Below are 27,736 nucleotides of genomic sequence, written 5' to 3' on the forward strand. Positions count from 1 at the left end.
CTCTACCTAGTCATGTCTCAACCACCAAATTTCTCCTCAACGCCTCCAACTCCCCATCACCGAGTCCACATACCTCCCTCATATACCGCTCCGCCCCACCAAACCGCTCATCCACCATATCCAAACTACGCAACATACTTTCTTTCCTCGCACCAACCATGCGCAGGCCAGCTTGTCGTCCCTTTTCCAGGATCTCCGGCGGTATCGTCTTTTCCTCACCCACATCCTCACCTCGTATGCTCTTTGCAATGTCTTCGGCGGATAGCGACGAACCAGATGCTTGTGCCGCCATATACTTCCTGAAGCCTGGACTCATCATCAGCCTCGCTACAACATCCTCGCGGATGTTTGCAAGCCCCAGTTCAGTGAGTTGGTACTCATCTGCAATCTGTTCGCGCGGTACACCGAGGAAGTCGAACAGCAGACCAAAGAAGATTCCCGTCCGGTCTTTGCCTGCCGTGCAATGAATGAGTGCACCGCAGCTCTCTTGTTTTCTCCCCTTCTCGCCATTGCTTTGTAGCTGCTGCGGCGACAAACCAGCCAAGTACCTTAGAATCGTGCCAAAAGCCTTGCCAGCGTTTGTCGAAATATCAGCATAAGCCTCGACGAAGCCTCGCACATGTTCATCCATGTACTTTGAGTACCGCTCCGCCAACCTCTCGGGACTATAATCGCTTTCTTCAAATACTGGTGTCCACGTCCGCTTTACACCTGCTTCTTCCATGGCTTGGATCCATCCAGGTCGGACGTCATCCTTGCCATTTGCGTCTTTGCCGATGATGCCAGCCCAGCCTTTGTCGACTTCGGGCTTACTACGTAGATCGAAAACGTGACCTACGCCCAACTGATGTACAGCTTTCCAGCCATCGACATCTAGCTTCGATACTTCGGCGCTGCGGAAGAGGATGTTTGGGCGGAGAGCGGAACCAGATTTCGTAGTGAGAGAGTGGGTGGCCAGGCGCAGGTTGTTGATGTTGTTGATGTGGGTGTAGAACGGTGGGGTGGAGAGAGGAGGGTTGCTTTGCGTTGTCATGTTTAGCTGTGGTGTGGGTTTGTGTTGATTGGCTGGTTGGTTGGTTGATTGATATTGGATTCGGCGGCCGCGTTATGATTCGTATATAAGTTTGCAATGGTGAAGTGTGGATTGTCCGGACAACGTCAGCGAATTCACGGAGGACGGAAGCTATTGTGAGCCACCTATGAATCACTAATCAGCGAGCAAGGATGTTCACCAAACCGTCGTCCGAGGTCAATGTTCGTATGTCGGCTGGTACCTGTGCAGCCCCGCCATCCCACCATCCCACAATCTCTCTCTCACGCTAGCTATGAGCCGAGGTTTGAAGAGTCATGCGCCTAGGTCTGATAGAATGGAAATGGAGTACTCGATTTATCTTTCTGGCAATCTAGCAAGAACACTAGCGATGGGGTCTGAACGCCAAAGTAAAGATGCCACCAACACCAAGACTGAAACGTCTACCTCCTCAGCACAAGACATCTACCACCACTCCTCCGCCTCCCCACCCGCCCAGAGTGGATCTCTATAATTAAGCTCGAGATGGAATTTCACACACATAACACACACACACACACACACACACACACACACATCCAGTCGATCAGATTCGAGAAAACGCTCTAAATTCGACTTGTAGGGGTATACATATGCATCAGCCAAAAATCTCAGCCAAATCAGGAATATCATGGCCAGGCATGTGGTATTCCTTCGGAACCTATACACCCTCAAAATAACATTGGAAAATGAAACCCAGCACATTGTGTGCTACACGCGCCACGACGCCAGCGAAAGCTCTTTCGCATCGCAACGGAAGAGAACAAGGATCTGTGTGACTTTGGAAAGCCCAAAAGGCCCTTACGAAGGCTTATCACACCCAATCCGTCCCAACAACTCCTTGCGATCGCCATGACCAGGAATACTAATCCCGCTCGCACGCGAACTCTCCCTCTTCGCCTGGCGCCTGTGACTCGCCCCGTTTAACCTTGCAAACGTGAGCGCATCGACACCAACTTCCTCTTCCTTTGGCGTCATGGAGCTCATTCCACTCTCGCCGCAGGTAGTCGCCATGTTGAAAATCGTCTTGGTCTGATCAACCTCAACCTCGTCATCCTCGCCCTCGTCGTCGGAGCGCAGGTCATCAGCGCCAGTGCCCTTGAGCACCTTGTATACGACCTTTGCGATGGTAGCAAACCATATGCAGCAGAAGACTTGGAGTGTGAGGAGGAGCGCGAGGAAGTAGTAGCGGATTTGCGGGTTCCAACAAATCGGTCCGTTGCGGTCGTTGTATGCCTTGAGAAGATTGCCCCAGTGGTTGTTGCCGCCGTAGGCTTCGAATTGCGAGGTGTTGGATGCGGGGACAAAGGACGTTTGCTTCGAGGTGGAGTCGGCGAGGTAGCAGCCCGGTGCCATGTCGACGGGGGCGTAGGCGTAGATGGACCAGCAGACCATCATGTAGAGGACGTGGCGGGTGACGATCCAGGCGAGGACGAAGAGACCGAATGCGTAGTCACAGGCGTTGGAGTAGCCCATGTACTTGAGAAGTTTGGCGGTCTGTAGGTGTCAGTTCGTGCTTGCTCGTTCAGTGAGTTTAGACTGCTTACTGGCAAGATGATGTCGACAAAGTCCATGATGGTCAAGATGACGATGCCGACGCGCATGTGGAAGTAGCCGTACGACAAGCACATCAAGGCGGTGGTGAAGATGTGGTGGGTGAACATTTGTGCGTAGTCTTTGCGCTTCTCCTCGATGTTGACAACGAGAATCTGCTGGACCCAGAACCCCCATTGAACGAGGTAGTACCATTTGAAGAGGCCATCGGCTTCCCGGAACGGCCAGCCTTCCCATATGCCGTGGAGGTTCAGCCAGAACTCGGAATGGTACATGATGTACTGTCGCTCTGTTAGTATTGCCATGATGTGTATTTGTTGTATACAACGTACCATTCCTAGAGACCACGACGCGGTGTAGTAAATAATCAACCATGCCTGCTCCTTGAACCGGTCCAGGCCCTTCTTTGTCCTGATACCACCGAGTCTCGCTAGCGGGTCGAGCATGTATTCCATGACTGCCACGCGTACACCGGTGAAGATGACGGTCCACAGTAGTACAAAGGGCAGATCGTCGGTGCCACAGCCGTACATGTCGGTCTCGGGGTTGTAGTAGGACATGTGGAAGAACTTGGAGGTCCGGCTTCGAGCGCGGGGGAAGAATGTGTGGGTGAGGCAAAGGAGGGTGAGCAGGTTGACGGAGATGCCTGTAGTAGTCAGTCTCGGCGTGAGTCGTGGTAGCAGCGAGTGTTTGCGAGAACGTACCAATCTGGTGCTCACAGATGAGCGTGCATATAGAGGCCATGAGCCCCTCATCCTCGACCTTCTTTGCCTGCATCTTCCGCTTCGTTGGCGCATTTGGCAGCTTTTGGGCGTGCATATCTGCCGTGTGTGTCTTTCGCAACGCGCCGTCACGGTTCTGTGTTGTCGCCATGGTAGCTATTTTGCAATGTGCCCCGAGGTGGGGAGCGAGTAGTGTGTGTTGGAGCGACGCTGTCGAAAAGCGGCCCGATCGTGGGGTCAATGGCGGAAGAATGGCCTCCCGGTGGTGATTGCAGTCGGGCAAAGGATTCCGGTGTGCAATGCGGCGTGTGGATGCTTGGGTCAAGTTGAATTGTCGCTCAACAATCACCTCTTAGCGAACGTAGTCGGGTGCGTGTCTCAGCAACCAACAGCCATTGAGCAGTGAAAGGGCCGAAAATGATGGGTAGGGTAGGTCCTCGATTGCGTACGGGAGGAAATGCCGCGGGGGGAAACGAGACGCGCCCGGGCAGAAGAGTTGTCGAGGAAGCGGTGTGGTGGTTCCAAGCAAAGATATTCAGGGTTTAGAGATGGATGGGGCAAGCGCGGATCAACAATTTCCTGGCCTGGCCACGCGAATTGGGCGTTTTCCTGCGTGATAGCTGCGTGTCTTGGTGAGGGGATTGACCAGACGTATCCAATTGCTACCTCTGTATTTCTGGACAGGTGTCGCGGGAGCTAGCAGCAATCGCTATAGCTGTGTCTGGAGCGCGCTATCTGGAGGGCCACTTCAAAAATGGGGCTCGCCTAACTCCGCTGCAGCATGCACCCTCGAGTGCGACGGGGACAAAGCAAGTGAATGTTGCATAGAGGAAAAAGGAGGTGGCAATCCTACGAGAAAGCTCTGTCCCGTCCTTGTCTGCTCCTAATGCAGCCCCTGCAGCCGTTATCGTCAAATTCCTGCAGGTAGCATTGTTGCCAAGAGCGCGCCGATGAAGCTTCGTGCTCCGAAAATCAAGGGTCGCGAGCGTTTCACCTTCCCGACCAATCACACGCCACACGCCTGCTACAGCCCCATAGTACCCCGCCATGGCCTGACTTGATATGCATGCATAGCTATTGGAAGAACCTGGTACGTTGAACCATAGCTGTCACGTCGAGTCCACTATGAGATGGCAAAGGAATGCAATGGTGGTGTTACATTACTACGGCTAAAAGACATAGAACAACTATCCAAATACAACCGCTTACCCATGACGCCAAACAATTTCTCCCAAGTAAATCTGCAGCTCCTTCTACAAACCTTGATCGCTTTCGTCTAGTTCTGATTTTGCGAGTTGAGGATCCTCAGGATAGCGAGGAACAGGTTAATGATGTCGAGGTAGAGGGAGATGGACGCCGCAATCTCCTCCTCAACATGGTAGTGGCGCATAATCATCTGTGTGTCTACCAGAATGTAGCCTGAGAAGATGAGTGCGCAAACGACGCCATACCCTAGCTCGACCGTGCTGCTCTTGGGGAAGAACATGGACATGAAGCCAAACAGTACCACGACCCAAAGCGCTCCGAAAAGGTATGGGATCCAGCTCGTGAAATCGTACTTGGACTGGCAAGCAAACAAGCTCAGCGCGATGAAGATGCCTAGGGTAAAGAAGAGCGCTTGCAGCACAATCTTGGAGTCGGTAAACGAGACAATGACGGAGATGGAGTATGCCTCCATGGCGGTGAAGCCGGCGAGGAACAAGAGGTTGGTCGGGTACGACTTGCGCTTCCAGAAGGTGAGGCCGAGGAAGACGAAAGAGCCGATCAGCGATGCCCACATGAGCGACGGGGTTTGTTGAATGAAGCTCTTGTATGATTCCGACATCATCGATAGCGCGCTTACGGCGGCCGTCGCGAGGAGTTGAACGGTCCTGGCAGAGAGTCAGAATGTGCGACTTTCGTCTCGTCTCGTCGCTACGGGGTACTTACAGGATGGCATAAACCTTTCGAATAAAGGCCATCCGGATGTCCAGCGTGGCCTCTGCCACAACACCGCCGAACTTGAAGTCATCAGGCAGATTGTCGTTCTCGCCGCGAGGGACGCCGCTGAGGAGGGCTTCTTGGGGATCGTTGGTCGCCTGGTAGCTGGGTGGCGCCTGGGAATATGACGGCGCGGGTGCTGCCTCGTCGAGTGAGTCGCGCTGAGGCACGTTCTGGTATTTAGGTGCGCCCATGATGATGAGGTTATCGCAAGAGTCGACTACGTGCGATGCGAAGTGCGAGGTTGAGATGCGCGTTGGTGTAGGTCGAAGGATGAAGCGTCAGTGAGATGCGCTAGGGCTGTGCTGGCTTGATGAGGTCACATCTGAGCCGCGGAACTTTCCTTCACGTGCCTGTGTCACGCAACCCCCCAACATCGAATCTTCCAGCTTACTCCAGGCTACCAACCCCCTCGTTCGCGTTACAGGTACCGGCAGACTCCCAGGTTAACTCTCGAAGCTTCACTCTGTATCGCTATCTGAACTCATTGCTGACCAGCTTCCGCTTCTTGTGTCTTGGAGTGCGACTGCGATCCCAAGCAGCCAGACTTGAGCATCTTGCACCGCAGCTCAGCATACGCGCCAGAAGGATCTTTTGATGCTCTCCTATCTTTGGCTCTGCAAATGTATTTTCGCATAGTCCCAGCCGCACACGGCCCAGGTGCATACGTCTGGGCACGGCTACCAATTACATGACTCCAATGCGGTTGTGCAACCACACTGTGGCTGCTTCCAAGAAAGCCACCATGTATGAGGTCTCAGCCTTGCTGCGAGGCTGTGGTGCGATAAGAAATATTCGCACGCTGTAATTCTTCTTCTCTTGTATCGCTCACTTCGTCTCAATACTGTCCTTTCATCGCGACTTGACCTCTGATGGCTGATCAAACCGCGCCATTCTTGCAAGCCCCCGTCCTACTTCCTCTGTCGATAAATGATGAAGAATTCAGCGACGTTATCCCGCTCATGAACTTAACCCGACGCGCCAACACGGATGCACAGATATCCAAGCAATTCAACTCCCCTGTTCCAAGATCAGAGACCGAGGGCGAGGTGGGAGGTTCCTCTGCGTGGGCTTTGATACTATCCAGCTCGCATACACAAAGCTGATATACGTAGTTCATTCTCAAGATATGGCAGGGTCTTTGCATCGATATCTGCGGGCTCATCAGCTTCGCAACATTGCATTCCTCCCGTGCTCTCTCGCCCCTTCAACAGTCTAACAGATGCCGTAAATTCGCGAATTAGAAACAGCCGCTTCCATGAATGGCGTATGGGAGTCTTTCTCGGTTGCTACACGTCCTTTGTAGTCCTTTGTTGCAACATCGCCATCATCGTTGTTGGTGCAAATCGTGGATCGAGTAGCGACGCCAAAGGTATATATACGATTTACCAAGGCGATGACGTGTCTATTTGGCGATTGAACACCGCTTTACACGTTTTGATCAACGCACTCAGCACAGTCCTACTGTCTGCATCGAACTATACCATACAAGTCCTGAGTTCCCCAACACGGATCGAAGTCGACGCAGTTCATGCGAAAGGGTCGTGGCTTGATATCGGCATTCTCAGCCCTCGCAATCTGCGAGAAATAGCTAAGAAACTTGCTATACTCTGGTTGACTCTAGCTGCGTCATCAGTTCCTCTACATCTATTGTTTGTCTTTATGCGAAAAGTTCTGTCTTCATGAAGCTCAAAGTCACTAACTACAACGCCTTGGTATTTAGAGTTACAACTACATCAGTAAACATGGATTATCAAATCGCTCTGAAGGACTATGATTCTAACTCCTGGAAAGAAATCATGTCCGCCACCGACTCGAGCACGTGGACTGGAGGTCAATTCTGGAACATGACGGACCGGTGGGAGGATTTCTATCAGACACAGTCTCTGGCTTCCCATGGAAATCTGTTTCTGGCGATCGATCGGATAGCTTTCGAAACCAGGCTCTTCCCAATCAATCCGAATCTATCGGAAGCCTTTACGACTTTCCTGGGGAACGAAACTTCTACTCAGTTGTTGGTAGGGGACCTAACAACGGGATTAGCCGGTTGGATTAAAAGTGACTAGTTAACGATAGATGATGGTGATACATGGAAAAACACTAAAAATAGCGGCGACATGCTCAGAGGAAGTTTGCTCCACGTACTGCAAGCATCATCGGAAAAACGAGACGTTATCCAGGATAGAGTGCAAGTCAGCCTCTACTTCATGATCGTCGTGGTATGCTTCAACATATTCAAGCTTGTTATACTGTCCTATGTACTTGTCACAGATCGATCAGCGTACCTTGTCACCCTGGGTGACGCTGCAAGCTCATTTCTGAAGCAGAACGACCCTCATACGAAGGGAAAGTGTGTACAAGGTCGAGATGAGATGCTTCTCAGCATTGGTCATCCGCTAGGTCATCACGACTACACAGACGGAGAGATAGAGGCTTCCTGCCAACGTTTGACAGGGCTATGGCGTCCGCATAGACAGCCGTACAAGCAAGGAGCTACATTCGACCTCCTACTCTTGTAACGCTTCCTTTCCTACTCCTGCAATAGTCGCTGACTATCTAGATTTGTGTTCCTGATGGTCTTGTTCTCGACTTGGGTTGCATGGACTCCAAGTGTAAAGTGGGAATGGGAAGCTGTGTCTAACTCTGCATTGTACAGGTCGACAAGTGCATCTGCTGTAGCCACACTTTGGAGTGCATGGCTGGCGAACCTACCACAACTTTTGGTCTCCTTCTGCTACTTCACGGTGAACCTGGTCTGCACATCTATGGTGGGGAGTGAAGAATGGCAGCACTTCGCAACGTCGAGAAAGAGCCTCAGGGTCACGAAGCCAAGTGGAAAGCAAAGATGCCTATATTTCCTACAACTCCCGTACAGGTGGAGTCTTCCACTCACCGGGATCGGCGGAGCGCTTCACTGGCTCGTTTCCCAAGCGTTCTTCCTTGTTCGGGTGGACAACGTGGACGGAGGAGACTCTACTTCGACGTGCGGAGTCTCTCTCCTTAGCTTGTTGGTCTTGATCGTTGTCCTCTGAGGTCTGTTGTTTACGATATGTGCCGTTGGGCATAGAATGCTCCCAATAAAGGCTCCTCTCGTGGCCTCTTGTAGTCTCGCTATCAGCGCCGCCTGTCATCCAGCACACGACGAAGTCGATGTGCATCTGGCCAAAGTTCAGCGGGTTGTCATAGACAATGCGGTTGTTCATGGCTGCGGACATTGTTCGCTCTCTTCCAGGCCTGTCACAGAACCGGAAGAAGGGAAAACATACTACTAAAAGCAAGGACACCCTCGTTCCTAGTTGAATCCACGCTTCGACCATATGCGTTATGCGATGACTCGGTTGACCGATATCTCGATAGCTGCGACAATGGAACAGTTTTCGCAGCCTAGATCAGAATGTGCTGATAAAGCAAGGTACAGCCATACACTTCGGAGTCTCTTGACAACCAGCTTGTGCTGGCTGATGCTCCCACAGTTGTCACTCTAATACTCTTTCGTACTCGATTTGTAACCTAGGAAGCGAAACACATTTCTTTGGTCGTGAGGCCTAGTCGCCATTTTGTTCCGACATGCGATATCTACTCAACAAGCAGTCGGAGCCCAAAGTCTGCTTGACATATTCTAATCGAGTAACGACAGAACCACAGCACGTAGCCACTGCATCAGCTAGGGGGCACACGAAATGTGCAGCACGGCCTCTAGCTGTTCTATGTGGCCGCAAGAACCATGATGAAAAGCCCGGGAATGAACCATGGTAAATTCTAACAGCGTAATCAGGTATACCAAGTAGCCTCTGGGATCTCGTCCAGCAGTGCAAACCTCCCCAACTCGCGATTCTTGTACGCGACAGGATCATGCAACGTGTGCGTCCTAACATCCCTCCAGAATCGATCCAAACCTACTCTTTGACTCGTCGCTTTCGCGCCTGTCACCTCGAAGACTCCAGAAGTAACTCGCAGGCTGGTGTCCGTTGTGACGACCTTGACGCTTGCGACCCACTCCGCCAGCTCACCTCGCTCTCGCGCCGTCAGCTTTCCACGGATGTTCAAATCACCTGTGTATTTATTGAAGATAGCATCGACTTCTTGGCCTGCGCGATCTGCTAGGGCAGACGCGGCACGGAGGTGAGCGTGGAAGTTTCCATAGCGTTCGAGGATGTAGAACTCATCTGTCGCCTTCTCCTTGTTCTAATCGCACATCAGCAACGTGTAACAGGTTTCTCAGAATACTAATAAACGTACGTCGCCACCAAAAGGCCATGCCCGAGTGCCCTTCACCGTATACCTTGCTGCATATTGCTGTGCACCAAGAGCAATACCAAGGTAGAAATTGCTGAAGACGAGCTGAATGGTTGGGAGAAGTAGCGTCGCAAAAGGTGTCTGCAGCGCACGAGGGTCTGGTTCTTTTCTTTCAACGTCCCAGCCGAGCGCATCCGTCCAAGGCACGCTCACATTGGAGATTTTGACACTACCAGACTCGGTTAAGCGTAGGCCGATGTTGTTCCAATCATGACCGAATTGAATACCAGGCTGATTCGTCTTCGCGAAGGCGAAGATGTGGTTGCCAGTGGCTTCGTAGACGCCTTCAAGAACGGTGAGATCAGAAACAACACCACCTGTGTTGAAGAATTTGAAACCGTTGAAGACGACATTATCGCCGTCAGATTTGATCGATAAATCGCTGTCTCTAGGATTGACAGCACCGCCGATGAAGTAGTTGTTCTCGATTATGAGCTTCTGTAAGCGATCGGCTTGCTCGGGTGAGCCGACAATGTTTGCTGTGGTCGACCAGAGAAGGTGGTAGCCAAGCAGCATGCCGATGGAGCTAAGAAGGTTAATATGCAGAAGTGGTAAACAGGAAAAGATTAATCGTACCCATCCGCTTCGGCTACCTTCCGAATTGCCTTGTAGCCAACACTCCAAGGTTGACCACCGCCACCATACTTCTTTGGGCCAAGAACCTTGAGAAGGCCAGAGTGCTTCAGTAGAGCTACTTCTGCCCGTGGAGACTTGTTCTCTTGATCTCGCACCACAGCATCAGCGGCAAGGACATCGGCGACCTCTTGAGCTCGCTGGAGCCAGCCTACTTCATCTTCCGGTTTGGATGACCACTTCTTCTCATACTCGGCATACACAGCCGGATCTCTGAAGTCGACATCTTGCGCGTTCCCAGGCGCACTGTTAGTTCCGTTGGTGGTAGTCATTATCTGCGTACGTGAAATGTTGATGTAACGCAGTTACCTGGCGCACATCCTCCACGTTCCGATGAATGTCTTTATATGCAGGCTCTCGCTAGGAGAGCCTCGGGATGATACGAAGTTCCCAAATTATTGCGTGCTATTCAATCATAACTGAGCCATCTGTATGGCTGCAGTATAGTAGAGAAGCAGGACGCAGTCGCTTTGATAACAGTAGGGTGTAGACAGGGGTATACCGCCGACATTATGGAGATCAAGTTGTCTGCCGTCAGACCAGCATAGCTAATACCTCCTCATGCCGTGGGGGTGGATCGCGCAATGCAGCAGCGTCACAACACTTGAATGTGGGAGTATGTAGGTGAGACGCGCCGACAAAGGCAGCGCTGGCGGGAGACCCGCATCCATGCATTGATGCTAGCCTTGAGATGGACTAGTCTGGCACCCAAGCTCACCACCGAACCCAGACCGCGTTCGCCATCTAACCCCTCAATCGCATCATCCTCAACTCCACGTAATCACAACCCATCACAGTGTTAGTCAACTGCATATCTCTGAGAACCCTCCTGATAGCCATATTCGAGCACAGTGTCGCTTGGCGGTTACTCCGCCTTCCTGCTCTTTGCAAAGAACCTTGAAGTGTCGCCCAGTGGCAGCTCAACGATCGAATCCTTGAGCAACAGGGCGAACGTCAGGTACCACCCAGTCAATCCAGCCAAAAAGCAAAATGCGCCACCACCTTGCTTGAGCGCGATTGAGGCGGTGAAATGTCCATCTGCCTCGGCAAAATAGGAAGCCGAAACTAACAGGAATCCCAGCTCTACGCAAAAAAAGATGATGATGTATACCAAGTTTGTCGGCAACGAGGCTACAAGAAACACCAAGGCGAAAACCGTCCACACTACGCTATGATTAGTCGCACTGTCTTTCATCGGCGGTCTTGAGAAACTGACTGATCATAAAGAACCCGAGAGCGTTATTGTATTCGTTCACATTGTCTCCATATGCTGCCTCAACACCGAAGGCTGGTGTTAATATCGCCCCATAACCAGCATAAAATAGGCCAAATGCGCTGAACACTGTGTAAGCGAAGCCGTTACCGACTGAGAGCTCCCACTGTGCAGTAACCACCAGGCCTATTATGAAGTCAGCCATGTCTCATACACAACGTATACGTTGTTGACTTGCCGAAAGCCGCTGCGAAGAAGAAATTGGCGACGAAGACATTGTTGGTGGTTACTCCTCGCCATTCCATGAGACTAAGCGATAGCGTGGTCAAAGTCGTCGCGAAGACTCCAATCGGAAGTGCTGTCTTGACATCTTAGCAACATGGTGTTTCGTTCAGTTTGTACCACTTACTCCGGCCCCCAAGGTCTTTGGAGCTGCGACTGGTACAAGAGAACCCTCATGGGTGAGCTGCTTCTCGACATCAGTGGTACCAGCACTGCTTTTGCTGTTCAGGTCCGTCGTCAAAAAGTCGGGCATGGTTGTTTGTATGAACGTAAACTTTCACGCAACCGACTAGCTCTGAACCACAGCCTTTTGTACTGAATTAACATGAATGTTCAACTAATGCGACACCAGTATTGATACGGGATCTGTGTGCTATCTGAGTGTAGGCATTACGACTATGCGATAGTAAATTACGTGCTTCGGCTTTTCTTGTAGAACCCGGTAGTGTTCAGCATCACAATTGAGCCGACACGATTCTGAATCTCCGCCGAAGCATGGAATCATAGGAAGTATTGACACTATAGTGTGGGGTGTACATTATCTAGATTTATCGCTGCAAGTTACGGCAGATCACGTCTTCAGGTTTCCGGATTGTCCCATCGATCAGCAACTAAGGATCGCTGGCAGCCAATGAAATAGGTCGGACTCGTGGTTTTGGAGCAGATGGTTGTAACACAGCTTATCGTTCACGAAACCAGGATCTACGAGTTGCAGGGTTATCGGAGAAATAGACTGCGATCTACAGGGCTCCAATCTAACCTGCGTCAACCCCACAGATCTCACGGATTGTTATATAGCACGCAATCCACGCTTACTATTTGCAAATCTGATCGACAACTGACCTTACATCGACATCACACGGCACCATAGTACAAGTCTTTTTCCGGTATCTATTGTCATCGTCGAACTCGTGTTCTCTCGAACCTTCCATAGTTAACATGTCGCAACGCAAGAGACAGAAGACAGGTGATATTCCCAGAATACCATGGTAGTCCCAAGAATGCAGGGCTAATCATTTTTTTTGGTAGTAATAGATGGCACCAGCGCAAATGGCACCAACGGACATCCCAAGAGAACATCAGACGCGTATACGCCCACAGAGCAATTGGATCTGAACCAGGATCCCGATCGCCTATTATTTGCGTGAGCAGGCTTCGATAACAGGCTCTTTTTCGTGTTTCCTAACCTTTGGAGAATACAGTTATTGGGTTCCCAACGTTTCAGGCGGCCTTGTTGTCTCCAAGATCGCTCAAAAAACGAATTGGGACCTATCATCTAACGTGCGATACGCAAAAACAGCCGAAGTGTATGGTTTCGAGTATGCGCTCACCCAAATCCGTTTCACTGCATCGTATGGAGCCGAAAACCAGCACGAGAGTGTTTCGTTCTCCCAGGCGCTATTGCACAACACGGAGCGTATCAAACTCATTGCCGCTATACTTCCCGGACCGTGGAATCCAACCGTCGCAGCAAAACAGATTGCGAGTATCGACAATTACACTAATGGACGTATCGCTGTGAATATCGTTTCAGGCTGGAACAAGAGCGAATTCACGAGTATTGGGCAGTGGTGGCTCGAGCATGCTGAGCGCTATAGACGCTCTAACGAGTTTATCCGCGCATTGAAGGGCATCTGGACTGCTGGGGAAGAGGGCTTCACTTTTGGCGGCGACTTTGTATGTATACCGTACCAAGCAGGTCGCAAAATGCACATGACGGGATCTTTTGCTGACATTTCACGAACCTCACAAGTATCAATTTCGAAACTACAAATTATCACCCAAACCACTTCAGAAACCGCACCCAGAAATCTTCCAAGGCGGAAACAGCGATGACGCCCGGAACAACGGCGCTGAAGTCAGTGATTGGTATTTCATGAACGGCAATGATCTGGATGGTTTCCGCGAACAGATTGCCGATGTAAAAGAGCGCGCACGAAAAGCTGGGCGTGAAGGCAAAGTACGATTTGCGGTCAACGGCTTCGTCATCATCCGCGAAACGGAGGAAGAAGCGATTCGCGTACTGAAAGAGATCCAAGGAAAAGCCGATACGGAGGCCGTCGAGGCTTTCCGGGAAGCAGTCCAACAGGCTGGTGCCAGTACAGGTAATAAAAAGGGCATGTGGGCAGATAGCAAGCTCGAAGACTTGGTGCAGTACAATGACGGCTTCAAAACCAAATTAATTGGTACAAAAGAGCAGATTGCAGATCGGATCTTATTGCTGAAGAGTTTAGGAGTGAATTTGGTGCTGACTGCGCATTTGCACTATGAGGAGGACATTGAACGTTTTGGCAAAGAGGTATTGCCTTTGGTCAGGAAGCTAGAAGCTGCAGGGAGAGGAAAGGATGTTGAGGATGAGATCAGGCGTACGGGTGATATCTATCGGAAGTCTTAGCAGTCGTATCGTTCAGTATCTTATACAAAGTCTCTCCCTTTCATGCGAGAACACAACGTGTCCAGAGTTAGGCGAGATTAGGAAACGTCTGAGCCGCAGCAATACTCAATGCCTTGGCCGACCCCTGCTTGACCACCGCGAACGTATCTTCATTCGTCCAAAACTCATAGTCTGCAGCACCTTTGCCCGGCTTGTTGATCTGCCAAATCATCCATGGCACCTTGAGTCCATTGAAGATATCGATATGCTGACCTACAACGCTCGCCTTGTCGGAACCGATAGCACCGAATTCCTCGAAAAGCACGAGTTTCTTGGCAGCCTGAGCGTGCTGCAGTGCGATGGGCGCTTTGTTGCGCCATTCAGATGCGCCGCTGTAGGAGTGAATGTCGACGAGGTCGAGGGTTGCGCAGCTCCAGTTTTCGGGAATGTCGGAGTTGGGAAATTCGTTCCCACCACCTAAGAAGGAAGCAGTTAGTATGATGATATCCAGAGTACGGAGCGTTGGAAGGATTCGGGTGGTACACTTGCCTGTTGATATTAGAATTGCACTATTTCCCATCACGCTTCGCATTTTCTTGCTTCGATCACACCACCAATTTGGTGCAGGTGCAATATTGTTGCGCAGATGCCCTTGTCCTTCGTTCTGAATGTTGAACGCGAATATGTAGTCCGATAGATCCTTCCACTGCGGTGCACCTGAGACCAACTGGTTCTTGTGTTGAAGGATGTGCGTGAGGCGATTGTCGAAGTCGTAAATTGGCGATGCGTCCTGGTAAAAGAACGTCACATCGTTCTGAGCGGCAGAGGTCTTCGCACAGTCAACGGCAGGAAGCTTGTATTTCGACATGTATGTATCTGTACCAAAGATATGTCAGTGTCACTGGTGGTTTTACTTCGATTCATGGGAGACCCTACCATTTCCCCAGCAACCTAATTGGTAGCGGTCATGCATAGCGATGACCAGTTTGATGCCTCGGTCATGGGTCTCAACCATCAGTTGATCGATGGCGCGCAGCTGAGTGTCATCGTATGTGCCAACCTGCTGTGGCTCGATATCGGGCATATTGACTGAGCCAGTATCCTTGTTGTTCTGAAGCGTGTGCGAGATGAATATGCGCAGCGTCTTGAGCTTAGCATCTTTGACAGCGTCAAGTACAGCTAGGCGATCAGATCTGTTCATAGTAAGTAGAAACCAAAAGAGGCGTACCATGCTCATACTTCTGATATGCATGAAGAAAGTACGAGTTGACTCCAGCCCAGCTCGAAGAGATAGCTCTTTCATCTAGTGGTTGCGCCGCTAAGAAAGCTGCACTGGTGACGAGCGGAAGCAAGAACTTGAGAAACTGCATATCGGATGTGTTCGGTTCAATGCTACGTTGATGACTATCTTTACACGAGGGCTCCATTCCTTCTTATGCTTCGTTGCCCTGCGTGTTTAACCTAGTGTCTGCAGTCCCCACTCTGTAATTTTGTGTCTCTGATCATGCATCTATGACCTTCTGTTTGCAGCCCTCCGTCTTCGACCTTGCGTTGTTCGGGCGCTCCGACTCTGTTTTCTCCACACTATGTCAAACCTCAATGTTGTAGTGAGTATATACTTCAAAACTAACACCAAAAAAGACATTCCACAGGCGGAGCAGTAACGACCGCATTAGATGGAGTGAGTTGGGCGTAGTAACATCTAGTCGGCATCTATCGGCTAGCCTTGTGATAGACGGAGCCTGGTCGCCGGTGCCATATTTGAACTGGCGTACATGTAAGGCTCACTCGTGTTTTCAAACAACTCCTAGGGATGTTCGAAATGACATACTTTAGTGTAACCCGGCTCGAACTGTGGGTTGACATTGGACACGAGTTGTATGATCGACATTTGAGGGGTAACTAGTGGTTTCCTGACAACCGCGGTTATTTGGTGGTTGGAAGTAGATTTAGCACCGAGGATCACCGCCTAAAGGCCGACACTTCCCAGCGCACGATGCTGCTCGTTCGCGCAGATTGGAGTAGCTTGCGTTAACGCCTTCAAGCACTCTCGTGTGCGTACGCCGCGGAGGGCCAAAAAGAAAAACACTCTCTGCCCATATGCCTGTTCACTTGACACACCCTGGCCCTTGTAAAGCACATTCCCGCGGTGGTTGCAGCTGCGCATGAACGCCATACGGAGCAAAAGATTTCCATCACGCCATGGCTCTTCGCTTCATCAACTTCAATCTCCACATCGATGCTACCAGCGACCGTCGTCAGGGTGCACTGAATGTCTTCCAATCTGACGGGGATTGGCGCAATGCGAAACAACTTCCAACCAGGCTCGGTAGGCTGCAGTCCCGCTAGATATTGTGGCAAAAATGACACTGGCCATGTCGACCGGCCGTGCATCAGGGACGCGTCCTGGCCATGCGGTGTTCGGTCTGACCTCATAACCCCTCAGTGCTTCGCAGGATAGTCTGGATTCGGTGTATCCGTTATGACTCAGATGCGCTTCATGAGCTTTATCGCTTCAGTACCTTGATGCTATGAAAGCAATGCATGAGCTGCAAAGCTGGTTGCATATGGGCTCACAACGTTTGCGGCACTCCAATGAACGAAGCCACGAAAGGCACGCGGTAGTTGGGATGTAGAATCAGCTAAGTGATCAAGATCATTTGTATGGCTAGGAAGCAGCCCCAAGACCACTACGTGGGCCTTGGCGTCTTGATAGATATCGTTGATTGAGAGGCTTTGTCCCAGGCTGTAAACCCCGGCAGAGGAGGCGTAGAAGTGCCTCAGCATCTCGGCCTTGAGCTTGTGGGCCTGCAAACGACATTGTTCCTTGGCAAATGCGTCACCGGACAACACCGACAAAGCCTGCAATGCCTCGTAATATGCATTATTCGATCCACTCGAGGGTCCAAGAATCGGGCCGCGAAGTAGAACCGAGTACACCGCAAGAAGTCATGTTGGATATTTACAAGATCTCTTGCAGAGTCACTCGACAGAAGTGGAGGTGCGGTCACAACACCTGCGCTGAGATGCTTCGCGGCGTAAGCCATGAGATCTCCCGATCGTTGGAAACGTCGCGCGCTTATCTTTTCTTCATCGATCGGTAGCTGGTACTCCTTTATGGCTATGACAGGTGATAACACATACAATAGGGAACATGATACATATGTTGGAAACTCTTCATTGTTGTTGTGGACAGGCGCCTGCGGCCTGCATGAACCAGAGATCGCCAAGATATTGCTCATTGGCTTGGTGACTAACCAGAAGCTCGATGTTACCTGCTGTCGCGTCATAAGTCATGGCTGAGTGAGTGACTGACCGGCTCATGTGATAAGGATCTCCACAGAAGCAAGCGTGGTCTACTTTCGCACCGTCAATCGCGTAGGCGAGTTCGTTAGTGCCAGCTTGGAGGTCAACCAGTGGTCGGTTTTGAGCACCGAGCAATATAGGATTCTGGAATAAAGCCTGTCCCCCCGAACCGCGCACATTGAGGTCGCGGTACGCGGCCACCAACTGACAAGAGCCACCGAATGCAACAGAGTAAGTGTTGTTTCGCGCCTCCGCCAGGAATAGGTTTCACGTTTACATTCTCAACGCGAGCAAGTCGTCAGCTTGGTACCACGAGAGTGACTGCATCGCTTGAGTGATCGCTTTGACGTCGAGTCAGGTGTATGGATCCAGGTTGCTCAGGTGCTAACGCCCATTGTCAGCAAGTGGGAAGACCGTTAGTTGCGCAGAAAGGCTTTCGCATGCGTACAGTTCCCTCGTGGCGGTGTCAAGACAGAAGACCAGTCCATTAGCGACCATGAGGACAGCCCGGCTTGCGCCTCCATGTCGGACATGAACCTGGAACCAAACGGTCTGCCCGTCTTCTGCCTAATTCTCATGGAGCCCGATATTGGCTGTAGAACCTGGTACCCTCAATATTGACCCTTCATGCGGCAGACGTCTCGCCCTTGGCAACTGTTCACGTATCAACAGCCTTTACACCGTCTTGCTGTATTCGATTCAGAGAGGGTAGGAGTACGTGAAACTGGATCGTGCTGAGTGTCTTTGTCGAATACGCTCGAAGCCGATACTTGACGAAGTGGTTTATGGGTTTGGGATTGGTAGAGGTATCTTTTGGCATATTTGCGACCGTTGCGCGTATACAACTTTGCCTACCTGCATGTTCGCTGATGCCGGGACTCTGAAGGTAGTACTACGTTATGCGTCCAACGCGTTCGAGAACATAATGAAGCGGCCATTGCCTACTGCGTCTCAGTGAAACGCTCCAATCACATTGTCATTTTGCTCCTATATCGGAAGCAACATCTATTCCTCCGATGCCTTCGCTGTATACGGCAGGGGGGTCAAGCAATTTATCACCGGAAGCAGACGATATTACGAACATTGGTAGGCCTTCGCTTACATCGATGGTAGTCCAATATGATTTAAGCTTGGCTACTTCCGTCGTTCGCGTTACTCAATGTGAAGATTGAAGCTTTCAGCGCGAGCGTCACACCTCCAGCGTATTGCGACATGCGAGTCCGTCCAATTAGGGGCAGGCTAGCCATGAGGGTGGTGAGAGTCGCAAAATGTACACAAAGAAGAAGCACGATAATCTGCAACGATAGCGCAGCCAAGCTGGGAATGATCGACACATTACCGCGGATCCTGACGCGTCGCGGGACGACCCCATAGGCTGAGCGGGAGTCTGTAGAAGCTGGAAATGTGAAGAAAGAGAGACAAGCCTCGGGTAGCGTGTTCTCCGCGTGGTCGAAGCGGGGGCGCGTGTTCAGATCTGCCTGAATATTAGGCCCCTAAACCCGGACCGGGAATAGCGTCGAATGTTGCCTTAAGGATCCAGGCAGGAGCTCGGCAGTATCTCAACATCTGCATGCTTCCTAGTAATTGGTTTTATCTACAAATTGCGGGTTGCACCGCTGTTTCATCAGCTAAGATGTCTTTCCTGCATTTCCAATAGCCACAACCGACAAGCATACAGCATCATGTCGCCGCCACCCGGTCTCGAGCTCCTGCGCCTAGCACCCGAGCTAGTCGAAAACGTCATCAAACAGCTCAGTGACAAAAAGGACTTGTCAAATGTTCGATTGGCTTGCAAATCATTAGACCAGCACGCCGCTAAAGAGCTTTTTAAAAACGTGTATATCTCTCCAGAGGAAGACCACGTTAACTCTTGGAACAGTATCAGCCAGGACGATGTTATCCGTCGGGTACCTCGACATGCAATTATCCACACGCAACCAGATATTGAAGATCACGGGCTAGGCATGACCAGAGAGCGCTTTCAGTTTGATGAGGATGATGAGGATGCTCCAAATTTCGAGGACGCCATCGCCGCCTTGTCGAGGTTCCCCAACCTCAGCTCGCTGGAGATCGGCTTCACTCCGGAATGCATGGGTCGAAATGCCTATTATTGGCAGGAGGTGGCAGAGGATGCGTCTGAGCGCGAAGAAAAGTTGACGCTCATCTTCCAGGCCATCAAAGACAGGGCAGCAGACGAGAAGAACAGGCCGATTCGCAAGTTGACCATCATACACCTACAGAACTGTCCCACCCCTGAATTCACCTCTTCTGATCTGTTTCGGGACGTTATGGGTCAACTGGAGGAGCTACATATATGCATGGTTCAAGAATACAACGAGCATGGACCCGACCACGATTACACCAAAATTGAGTTGCAGACTTTCCCAGCGTATTTCTGTTCGCACTGGTTGAAGCCCATCTCCGCGAACCTGAAGGCGTTATCTATCTACAGTGCATCAGACAACTGGGGCCCCTTCCCCGGCTACTTTGACCCGAGTGGTATCCCTTTCCCGAAGCTCGAGACGCTGGCTCTGGGCTATTACACACTTGCGCACGACAACGACCTCAACTGGATTCTGGCCATCAAGTCACTACGGAAGCTCATTCTGCACAATTGTATGATTGCTTCCTGGATACGCATCGAAAACAAGAATATGGCTGAGTGGAAGGTCCAGACGCATAATTGGACCAAGATGTCCGGCGGACGCAACTGGTGCGAGTGTTTTGCATACGATGGGAAGTGGAGTCAGTATCTGGACCGCATCGCGGAAGACCTACCAAACCTTGTCGACTTCCGGTTCGGCTATGGGAAAAGCCATGGGTACAGATTCGGCGAGCCTTCGTATGGTGTAAAGGACCGCGACAGCTGTCCTGTTCAGATTTTCCACCAGAGATACATTTGCTTCGATAACGGGATCTTGCCGACGCACTGGCCAGAACCGAGGTATGAGCATGATGAGGGGAGGTTGCATTCATGGCTCGATGACGGGTTCCCAATTAATGTGCACAAGGAGAGCTTAGACGCAGATCAAAAGAGCCTGGATGCACTGCTTCTCATGCTAAGGTCGAAAATGTAAGCGGACCTAAGCCGCGTTTCATATCGCGGTATAGCGTTTTGTTCATCGTATCTCGGAGCATGGATTATATAACTTCTACCACACTACGCTCTCCACTCCTCCTGCAGCCTTTCGATAACCTTCCTTACGTACTGTACATCTGTCACACTCGGAATACCCCTCATGCTCTCACTCTTCGCACTCGTCTTCTCCGTGTGATATACCAATGGGCCTTCGTTCTTCGTATTCGCGCCATGCCCGTACTTACTCTCGAACCAATCGAGAAGCTTGATGGGTGGATTCTTCTTCGGATCACGATCGGAATTGCGCAGCCTGTCCATCCACTGGTCTGTGGGAAGGGTTTCGAATTTGAAGCCAGCAGCGGCCAGAGCAGGAAGCATGTCGCGCGTCCAGTGGAAGCGAGTGGGGTTGAGCACGTGGTAGACGAGATCAAGGGGAGAAGTTTCCATGACGCTTGGAGTATCTAAATCTGAAGAGGGTGTGGCGACGTCGCAGCAGTCCAGGATAATGCGGGCGGCGTGATCGACGGGGAGCCAGGACATCTCCTCGTCAAGGGCTGGAAGCGCGCCCAGCGTGACCGCTGTTTGGATCATGAGCGGTATGCCCTCGGTCGTGTTCCATTGCCCGACTTTTGAGTCGCCGACTAGTTGGCCTATCCGCAACACTCTAGCGTCAGCATTTACTTGCTTCGCGGCGTTGAGAATGATATGCTCAGCGACGTATTTTGAGCGCGCGTAGCCCGTTTTCTGGACGTGCGAGATTTCCGCGACAGGGCCTTCTGGCACTGTTCCTGGTCGTGGAGTTCCAGCAGCGGATGAGACAGACGAGCAGAAGAAGAAGCGCGCTTTGTCTCCGTGTGAGGTGGTCTGGCAGAAATTGATAAAGTTTTGTACAGCAACGATGTGCTCTTTCTCGAAACTCTGCACGGAGATATTGAAGTTTACCGCCCAGGCGCTGTGGATGACTAGAGTGAGCTTCGAACGAAGTTCGTCAAGCCTGTTTGTCCCTAAGCCAAAGTCTGACTTGCTGAGATTGGATGGAACAGCAACGACTTTTTGCAGCTGCTCTTTTGTGGGACTAAGACCTCGCGCAGAGAGGCTCTTCAGAGTTCGCTCTAGTGCAACTAGGTCGGAAGAGGCTCGGACGAGAGCCCACACCTCGGAGACTTGGGAATTCTCGACAAGTTGAGCGAGCAAGTGAGCACCCAGTCCTCCGGTGACACCGGTCAAAGCGACAACGTGTTTTGCGTGGGCTGGCCGTGTCGCAGGTGCGAAAGTCGAGTGCTTTGATATCAAATCATTCATGATCTGTTCGTGATCTTGCATATCTTCCGTCTCACCAGTGCGCAGCCCATGAAGGTAGCGAGCAAGAGCAGCAATGTTCCCAGTCTCATACAGCAAGTTCTGTCCTACCTCGGCTTGCTTGCCACCAAGGTCGATCTCCTTCTTGATCAAGCTCCACATTCGCAGACACTGCAGACTATCGATACTGGAAGCGAAGAAGTCTGATTCTGGAGAGGCTAGTTCCACGCCGAGCTCTTCGCGGAATCGTCGGAACAAATACGCTTCGAGCTCTGGAAGTGGCAGTGCCACGAATCCGCCAATGTCGTTTTCAAACTTCTCGTATGATTCTTCAATCTGTTGCTTGAACTGCTCGTAAACTTGGGCGCGAATAAACGTGCTCTTATCTGTCGCAGCATACTTTGTTCCAGATGGCAGCACGACAACAAGATCCCGCGGGATACGAGAGAAGCTTTCCGCACGAGAGTTTGCATCCTCAACAGCGGGCCAGATGTGCTGCAGGAACTCTTTGTCATTCATGTCAGCCGCCGTATCGGCCTTAATAACCAAGATGCCTGGAAATGTCTTGCCGTCTCCAAAAACGACGGCTTCCTGAACAAACGCTTCTTGACGTATCCGGCCCTCGATCGGAATCGGGAGCACTTTCTCCCCGTTGACCAATGTTAAGCGGTCATCCAAACGTGAGACGTACTTCCAGTGGTTGGGCTTCGTAGGATGCTTTACGAAGAGATCTCGGGTGCGGAAAGAATCAGGCGGGTCGTCTGAGTTGATAGTACTCTTCGACTTGAGGCCATCGAGTGCGACGCACTCAAATATGCTCGGAGCGATCTCGTCCATCAAGAGATACTGTTGTACTTGAGGCAATATGCGAAGATAGTCCCAAGCATCGTCACCTGGTGGTCGGACAGATGTCATCACTCGTCCGGTCTCGGTCGCGCCGTAGTTCGCGCATACATTAACGCCGTACCTCACCAGTTTGTCGCCCAGGTCGTCCGGACAAGCACTACCTCCGTACATGATCAGATCAATGTCGGCTAGAGCTTTGAGCCCTTGATCTGAATCTGCGAGGAGTTTCAAAACGTAGGGTACGCAAAACAGGAGATCTGGCTTTACGTGCTCGATTGTGGCCAGCAGATTCTGCTTGGTGATTGGGTAGTTGTAATTGACGTAGTACATGGGCTTTCCGGAGTAGATTGATCGAAATGTCTCATAAAAACCAAAGCTATGGAATAGCGGCTGCGTCATCAGAGCTTTTCGATCCAAGTTCAGTGCGAATGTCGCGATGCAGCTTCGGTGAGTGAGATAAATGGGCTTTGGTAAGCCTGTGGATCCTGATGAATGGATTATAACAGCTCTTTTGGGGTTTTCGCGTTCTGGGTCATATGCGCGATGGAACACCGGTGCATCCACCCCATAGTAATCGTGGTGTTCGAGCATCTCGAGAATCGTGATGTTCTTTTCGCTGCGCACTTCCCCCAAAGCATCGTAGAATTGCGGGGTTGTCAGGATAGTGTCGCATTCGGCTTGTTCCAGCAATGACAGTATTGCTGGACTTGCGAGCCGCGGTGATAGAAGAAGGGCGGCATATCCTAACCTGTTCAACCCAAGAAGAGTAATGATAAATTGTAGAGATGAAGAAGCTAGTATTGCAATGGTTGGCGCTTGAGCAAGCAACGAATCCTGTTGTTGCGGTCAGATGTGACTTCTTCATCCAGATCAATTTCCACCTACCGCTGGTTCTAGCCCTCTCTGCTGTAACGCACCGACTGCTGCGTCGACAAACCTATCAATTGCTCGTGCTGAATGCTCTTCATAGTCGGTAAGGCTTTCTTTTGGAAAGCAAAGCAGGGGGGAATCTTCGTATTCTGATGCTCGTCGCTTGATTAGTTCGTCGATAGTGTAGATCGCGTCATTGCTTCCAGCCAGGCGAAGATCCGCCGGCGTGGTCGAGTGCTCCTCCTCTGCCTTCATCAACAAGCCAGGCATGATGATGTGTCTAATGCGTTGAAACCTATCCAGGTAGGCTCTTGTACCAAGGTATTCATACTGTTTGGAGCCGCCGTGGTCCCAAATTTTCCGATTGCACGTGATGTTCGGATATCGGATAAGGGACGTGTGCTTTTCCGCAGGATTCGGACATGTTTCCATTGTTTCTGGTTTTCGGTATGCGGGGTAAGTCGATCCGCTGCAAGTGGATAAATATCCCGCCAACGACCGCCAACGACCACCAACCATCATATCGAGACCCTAGGAGATTACTATTCAGGAATGCATGCTCTAGGTCGAGAGGTGAATTTCATGCGCCCATTTTCATTTTACCTGCTGCTTTGAGTCCGGGTATGTTCGACCAACGCCTACCTACAGTCCTCGTCCCATCGGAAATGTAACCCCCATAGTGCACGGGGCTTTCCCCGCGTCTGGGCATGCAGTGGTCCCTGAAAAAGCGACTTGGTGCTTCGCCAAGTTCGTGGAGTCTGGGGAAGAGAGAAACTACAAAGATGGCTGGAGTCTGGGGAACATGAAGCGACATCAGCTTTAGAAGTCGCAAAGCTCAATCGATCTACCATGGCGACTCCCTCTAACGAAGTCAAGTCCAAAGTCTCAATCGAGCACATCGACACACTAGACAAGCCGCAACATGACATCCATCTGGATGAATTTGGAGCAGCGAAAGATTATACTCCGGAAGAAAAGTCTTTGGTTAGGAAGCTTGATAAGCATATGATGGTAAGCCAGCCCCAAAAGTAAGTTCAAAGCAAGGGATTAACAAGGACAGCCAATGCTCTGGGTCATGTACTTCATGAACTTCCTCGATCGTAACGCCATTGTCAACGGAAAGATCAACAACATGCACAAGGACCTCAACCTTGTGGGGACGCAATACAACACATGCGTGAGCATCTTCTTCGTCGGGTAGGAAGTTTGTTCACCACACTTAGGCACTTTCTGATCCTTGCGTAGCTACCTGGTAGGGCAAGTACCCTCAAACATGCTCCTGACTCGTGTCAAACCTTCCCACTACATGGCCGGCTGGACGATGGCATGGGCAATAGTATCGACTCTCATGGTTCTTGTTAAAGACTACCATGGCATGTTGGCATGCAGGTATGGATAGCCTGACTACGTCTCACGATCATGTGCTCATCTCGATAGACTTATCCTCGGAATAACGGAGGCGCCGTTTTATCCGGGAGCGTTGTACATGATCAGCTCTTTCTACACGCGTAAGGAGACTGCAACAAGGATGTCGGTGTTCTACACCGGTAACCTAATTGCGAGTTCTTTCTCCGGTCTTATCGCGGCTGGCATATTCGCCGGGCTGGATGGCAAACATGGCTTGGAGGGTTGGAGATGGCTCTTTTTGATCCAAGGCATCTTCACGGGTACGTCCGAACTGAAATCGCCTGATATCACCAAAGCTAATTCAGTCTGCAGTTCTCATCGCCGTGGTGGCCTTCTTCCTTCTCCCCAATGCGCCTCTACAAACCCGCTGGCTGTCCCCGGCCCAACGGCAACTAGCGCACGACCGCATCGAAAGAGACACCACTCAAAGGCGAGGCAAGGTCAATGTCTGGAAAGGCCTACGAGAAGCAGCAGGTGACTATCGCACGTGGATCTTCGCACTCATGCAGAACCTCCACCTCTCAGCAAACGGTTTCAAGAACTTCCTGCCAACCGTTGTGCTGACGTTGGGCTTCAACCGCACGATCACCCTCGTGTTGACCTGCCCTCCGTACCTCATCTCAGCCTTCGTATCAGTAGCAGTATCCTGGTCCTCTGGCCGCTTCAACGAGCGCACCTGGCACATCACACTGTCTAAAGCCGTTGCAATCGTGGGCTTCATTGTGGGGACTGCCAGCTTGAATATCGGCGCACGGTATTTCGCCATGGTGCTATTTGTCGGAGCAACCTACGGTGTCAATAACATCGTGCTGGCCTGGACCGCCGGTGTGCTAGGGCAAACAGACGAAAAGAAGTCAGTCGCGCTGGCTATCGTGAATACGTTGGGCAACCTGTCCTTCGTTTACACGCCGTATCTATGGCCCGACACCGATGCACCGCGCTTTGGGAAGGCCATGTACGCGAGCGTGGGATTCTCGGCAGGTGTTGTGCTGTGCGCGTGGGTGATGAGATTTGTTTTGATGAGAGACAACAAGAAGATCCGCGCAACGGACAATGAGGCTATCAACTTCTATGTGTATTGAGCGAAACGAAGGAGGTTACTTCAGGCAATCATTGCTGTCAGCTATACTCCTGGCAGACGACGCGGTGCGTTCGATAGTGTTGGGTTTGTGTGGGAGGAAGATTGCACGAATTGCAGCAATGGCTGATCTCGCACTCCTCGCGACGGGCGTCTTGGCTCGTCGTACTCTGAGATATATTGGACAGAGATAGATTTATGAAGTTATCTAGCCCTGGTACCTACGACCCGTCCCGCGCGTTGAGGACCCATTGCACCCCCTCGACGACCACTTCGGGCTGCGTCATCTGAACAAAGTGGCCGCTGTCACGCGCAAACACTAGTTTGCTCTTCGTCGATAGCTCAAGGTGTCGTCTCATGATGCTCTCACTCTTCTCGTCGGCCGTCTTTATCAAGGCGCGTACTCGGCTCCTCTGTTCTTCGCTTCCATTTCCTCTCGCGACGCCTGCCTTGTATATGCCGTTCCAGTCTCTGCTTCGCATACCTCCAATCACATATACTGGCTTGTCGTCAAGCAGCGGCTGCTGATCATTCAACAGCTTGTTTCGCAAAGTGTCGAAGCTTCGTGCGTATTCGTCCTCCTCCCTACGCGCAATCGCCGCATACTTCTCGGTCGATTCATCGGCCATGAGCGCGTCCCACTCAGCCTGCGTCAGCTTGTGCTCCGCTTCAATGCCCTTGGCAACGTAGTGATTAACGCTCTCGGATATGATCTGAAGATCCGGATCGTTGACGTCCAAGACCTGTGGCATCGACTCGTGGTTGGCATCCACAAACACCACGCCAGCAATGTGGTTACCGTTTCCTGTGAGGGCAATGAACTCATTGATCAGGACGCCAGCCCAAGAATGCCCAACGAGGATAATAGGGTTGGTGAAGGGAACGTTCTCTACAAGGTGTAGGAGATCGTGCGCAATGTTCTCGGCCGTCGGTGGGTGTGGAGAGACGTCAGAATGGCGAAAACCAGCGCGGTCGTAGGTGTAGCAGCGTATAGAGGGAGAAAGCTGCCGCACGACGGCTGCCCAGTTCAAACTACTGCTTGCGACACCGGAGACGAAGAGCACTACAGGATCTTGGGAGTTGTTTGGCTTCGGCCCGTAGGTATAAAGGGCGATGGAGCGAGTACCATCTATGTATACTAGGGTTGGACGTTGGGTGGAGTCCGCGGAGGTCATGTTGTCGAAGTATTCTCGTTCGCTTCTGAGTTGGGGATGTTTGTCTTGCTGCGCAACGCGATGCGATGCTTGAAGGGATGCTCAAAATCGCGTACACCTACAATGCGACAGCCTGCGGTTGTCGTTTTAAGCAATGCCGCTGACGCCACGGGCTGTTACACTGCTTAGATATGGCGTTTCCCGCTCGCTAGTCCGTAGTAACCGTATTGAGACCGTACATCCAGGCGCACCATATGGATCGTATTGCGTGATTCATCTTGCGCATCAGTGTGACATGATTCGATGCCTACAGACGTAGGTTGTGCAAAAGTCGTGAGGTAAAACGCAGTTTGTGGGTCGCATTTATAAGCAAAGGGCGCAGCGCCTATCGCAACCATACAAACAACAGCGTTACGCTGCGAAGACGCCTTCGAATGGAAGAATGAAATACTGTTATGTTGGAATCTGTCATGAAGTTAAGAACATTCACTTACCTTACTGACACATGGAGTTATGATACCGTCGTGTCCTTGCTGCACATTCGTGCTTCTGGGGACGAGCCCTGCAGCTGACC

General features: G+C 51.3%; 12 protein-coding genes across 12 annotated transcripts; 3 read left to right on the top strand and 9 right to left on the bottom strand.

Moving 5' to 3' along the window:
* Window positions 1-10: 10 nt before the first annotated feature.
* Window positions 11-1,033, bottom strand: ALTATR162_LOCUS11660 (uncharacterized protein; the record flags this gene model as incomplete). Its single annotated transcript, XM_043319302.1, has 1 exon — window positions 11-1,033. The coding sequence occupies one exon, from the start codon at window positions 1,031-1,033 to the stop codon at window positions 11-13; it is 1,023 nt and encodes a 340-aa protein (XP_043175237.1).
* Window positions 1,034-1,870: 837 nt separating this feature from the next.
* Window positions 1,871-3,496, bottom strand: ALTATR162_LOCUS11661 (uncharacterized protein; the record flags this gene model as incomplete). The annotated part of the gene is made up of 4 exons (XM_043319303.1): window positions 1,871-2,566; window positions 2,617-2,904; window positions 2,956-3,269; window positions 3,328-3,496. The coding sequence occupies 4 exons, from the start codon at window positions 3,494-3,496 to the stop codon at window positions 1,871-1,873; spliced, it is 1,467 nt and encodes a 488-aa protein (XP_043175238.1).
* Window positions 3,497-4,621: 1,125 nt separating this feature from the next.
* On the bottom strand, window positions 4,622-5,519 carry ALTATR162_LOCUS11662 (uncharacterized protein; the record flags this gene model as incomplete). The annotated part of the gene is made up of 2 exons (XM_043319304.1): window positions 4,622-5,216; window positions 5,275-5,519. 2 exons carry the CDS (start codon window positions 5,517-5,519, stop codon window positions 4,622-4,624), a joined length of 840 nt encoding a protein of 279 aa, XP_043175239.1.
* Window positions 5,520-8,183: 2,664 nt separating this feature from the next.
* On the bottom strand, window positions 8,184-8,528 carry ALTATR162_LOCUS11663 (uncharacterized protein; the record flags this gene model as incomplete). Its single annotated transcript, XM_043319305.1, has 1 exon — window positions 8,184-8,528. The coding sequence occupies one exon, from the start codon at window positions 8,526-8,528 to the stop codon at window positions 8,184-8,186; it is 345 nt and encodes a 114-aa protein (XP_043175240.1).
* Window positions 8,529-9,096: 568 nt separating this feature from the next.
* ALTATR162_LOCUS11664 (uncharacterized protein) lies at window positions 9,097-10,526 on the bottom strand (the record flags this gene model as incomplete). Its single annotated transcript, XM_043319306.1, has 3 exons — window positions 9,097-9,510; window positions 9,565-10,147; window positions 10,198-10,526. The coding sequence occupies 3 exons, from the start codon at window positions 10,524-10,526 to the stop codon at window positions 9,097-9,099; spliced, it is 1,326 nt and encodes a 441-aa protein (XP_043175241.1).
* Window positions 10,527-11,429: 903 nt separating this feature from the next.
* On the bottom strand, window positions 11,430-12,002 carry ALTATR162_LOCUS11665 (uncharacterized protein; the record flags this gene model as incomplete). The annotated part of the gene is made up of 3 exons (XM_043319307.1): window positions 11,430-11,653; window positions 11,682-11,829; window positions 11,877-12,002. 3 exons carry the CDS (start codon window positions 12,000-12,002, stop codon window positions 11,430-11,432), a joined length of 498 nt encoding a protein of 165 aa, XP_043175242.1.
* A 686-nt stretch (window positions 12,003-12,688) lies between these two features.
* Window positions 12,689-14,144, top strand: ALTATR162_LOCUS11666 (uncharacterized protein; the record flags this gene model as incomplete). Its single annotated transcript, XM_043319308.1, has 4 exons — window positions 12,689-12,716; window positions 12,779-12,893; window positions 12,952-13,426; window positions 13,545-14,144. 4 exons carry the CDS (start codon window positions 12,689-12,691, stop codon window positions 14,142-14,144), a joined length of 1,218 nt encoding a protein of 405 aa, XP_043175243.1.
* A 67-nt stretch (window positions 14,145-14,211) lies between these two features.
* On the bottom strand, window positions 14,212-15,493 carry ALTATR162_LOCUS11667 (uncharacterized protein; the record flags this gene model as incomplete). The annotated part of the gene is made up of 3 exons (XM_043319309.1): window positions 14,212-14,999; window positions 15,060-15,302; window positions 15,352-15,493. 3 exons carry the CDS (start codon window positions 15,491-15,493, stop codon window positions 14,212-14,214), a joined length of 1,173 nt encoding a protein of 390 aa, XP_043175244.1.
* Window positions 15,494-19,111: 3,618 nt separating this feature from the next.
* On the top strand, window positions 19,112-20,506 carry ALTATR162_LOCUS11668 (uncharacterized protein; the record flags this gene model as incomplete). Its single annotated transcript, XM_043319310.1, has 1 exon — window positions 19,112-20,506. The coding sequence occupies one exon, from the start codon at window positions 19,112-19,114 to the stop codon at window positions 20,504-20,506; it is 1,395 nt and encodes a 464-aa protein (XP_043175245.1).
* Window positions 20,507-20,589: 83 nt separating this feature from the next.
* On the bottom strand, window positions 20,590-23,793 carry ALTATR162_LOCUS11669 (uncharacterized protein; the record flags this gene model as incomplete). The annotated part of the gene is made up of 2 exons (XM_043319311.1): window positions 20,590-23,487; window positions 23,539-23,793. 2 exons carry the CDS (start codon window positions 23,791-23,793, stop codon window positions 20,590-20,592), a joined length of 3,153 nt encoding a protein of 1,050 aa, XP_043175246.1.
* A 579-nt stretch (window positions 23,794-24,372) lies between these two features.
* Window positions 24,373-26,012, top strand: ALTATR162_LOCUS11670 (uncharacterized protein; the record flags this gene model as incomplete). The annotated part of the gene is made up of 5 exons (XM_043319312.1): window positions 24,373-24,534; window positions 24,584-24,720; window positions 24,769-24,912; window positions 24,961-25,190; window positions 25,243-26,012. 5 exons carry the CDS (start codon window positions 24,373-24,375, stop codon window positions 26,010-26,012), a joined length of 1,443 nt encoding a protein of 480 aa, XP_043175247.1.
* A 217-nt stretch (window positions 26,013-26,229) lies between these two features.
* Window positions 26,230-27,183, bottom strand: ALTATR162_LOCUS11671 (uncharacterized protein; the record flags this gene model as incomplete). Its single annotated transcript, XM_043319313.1, has 1 exon — window positions 26,230-27,183. One exon carries the CDS (start codon window positions 27,181-27,183, stop codon window positions 26,230-26,232), a length of 954 nt encoding a protein of 317 aa, XP_043175248.1.
* Between the last annotated feature and the right edge of the window lie 553 nt (window positions 27,184-27,736).

Source organism: Alternaria atra (genome assembly GCF_907166805.1).
Source record: "Alternaria atra isolate CS162 genome assembly, contig: 35, whole genome shotgun sequence".
Taxonomy (NCBI): Eukaryota; Fungi; Ascomycota; class Dothideomycetes; order Pleosporales; family Pleosporaceae; genus Alternaria; species Alternaria atra.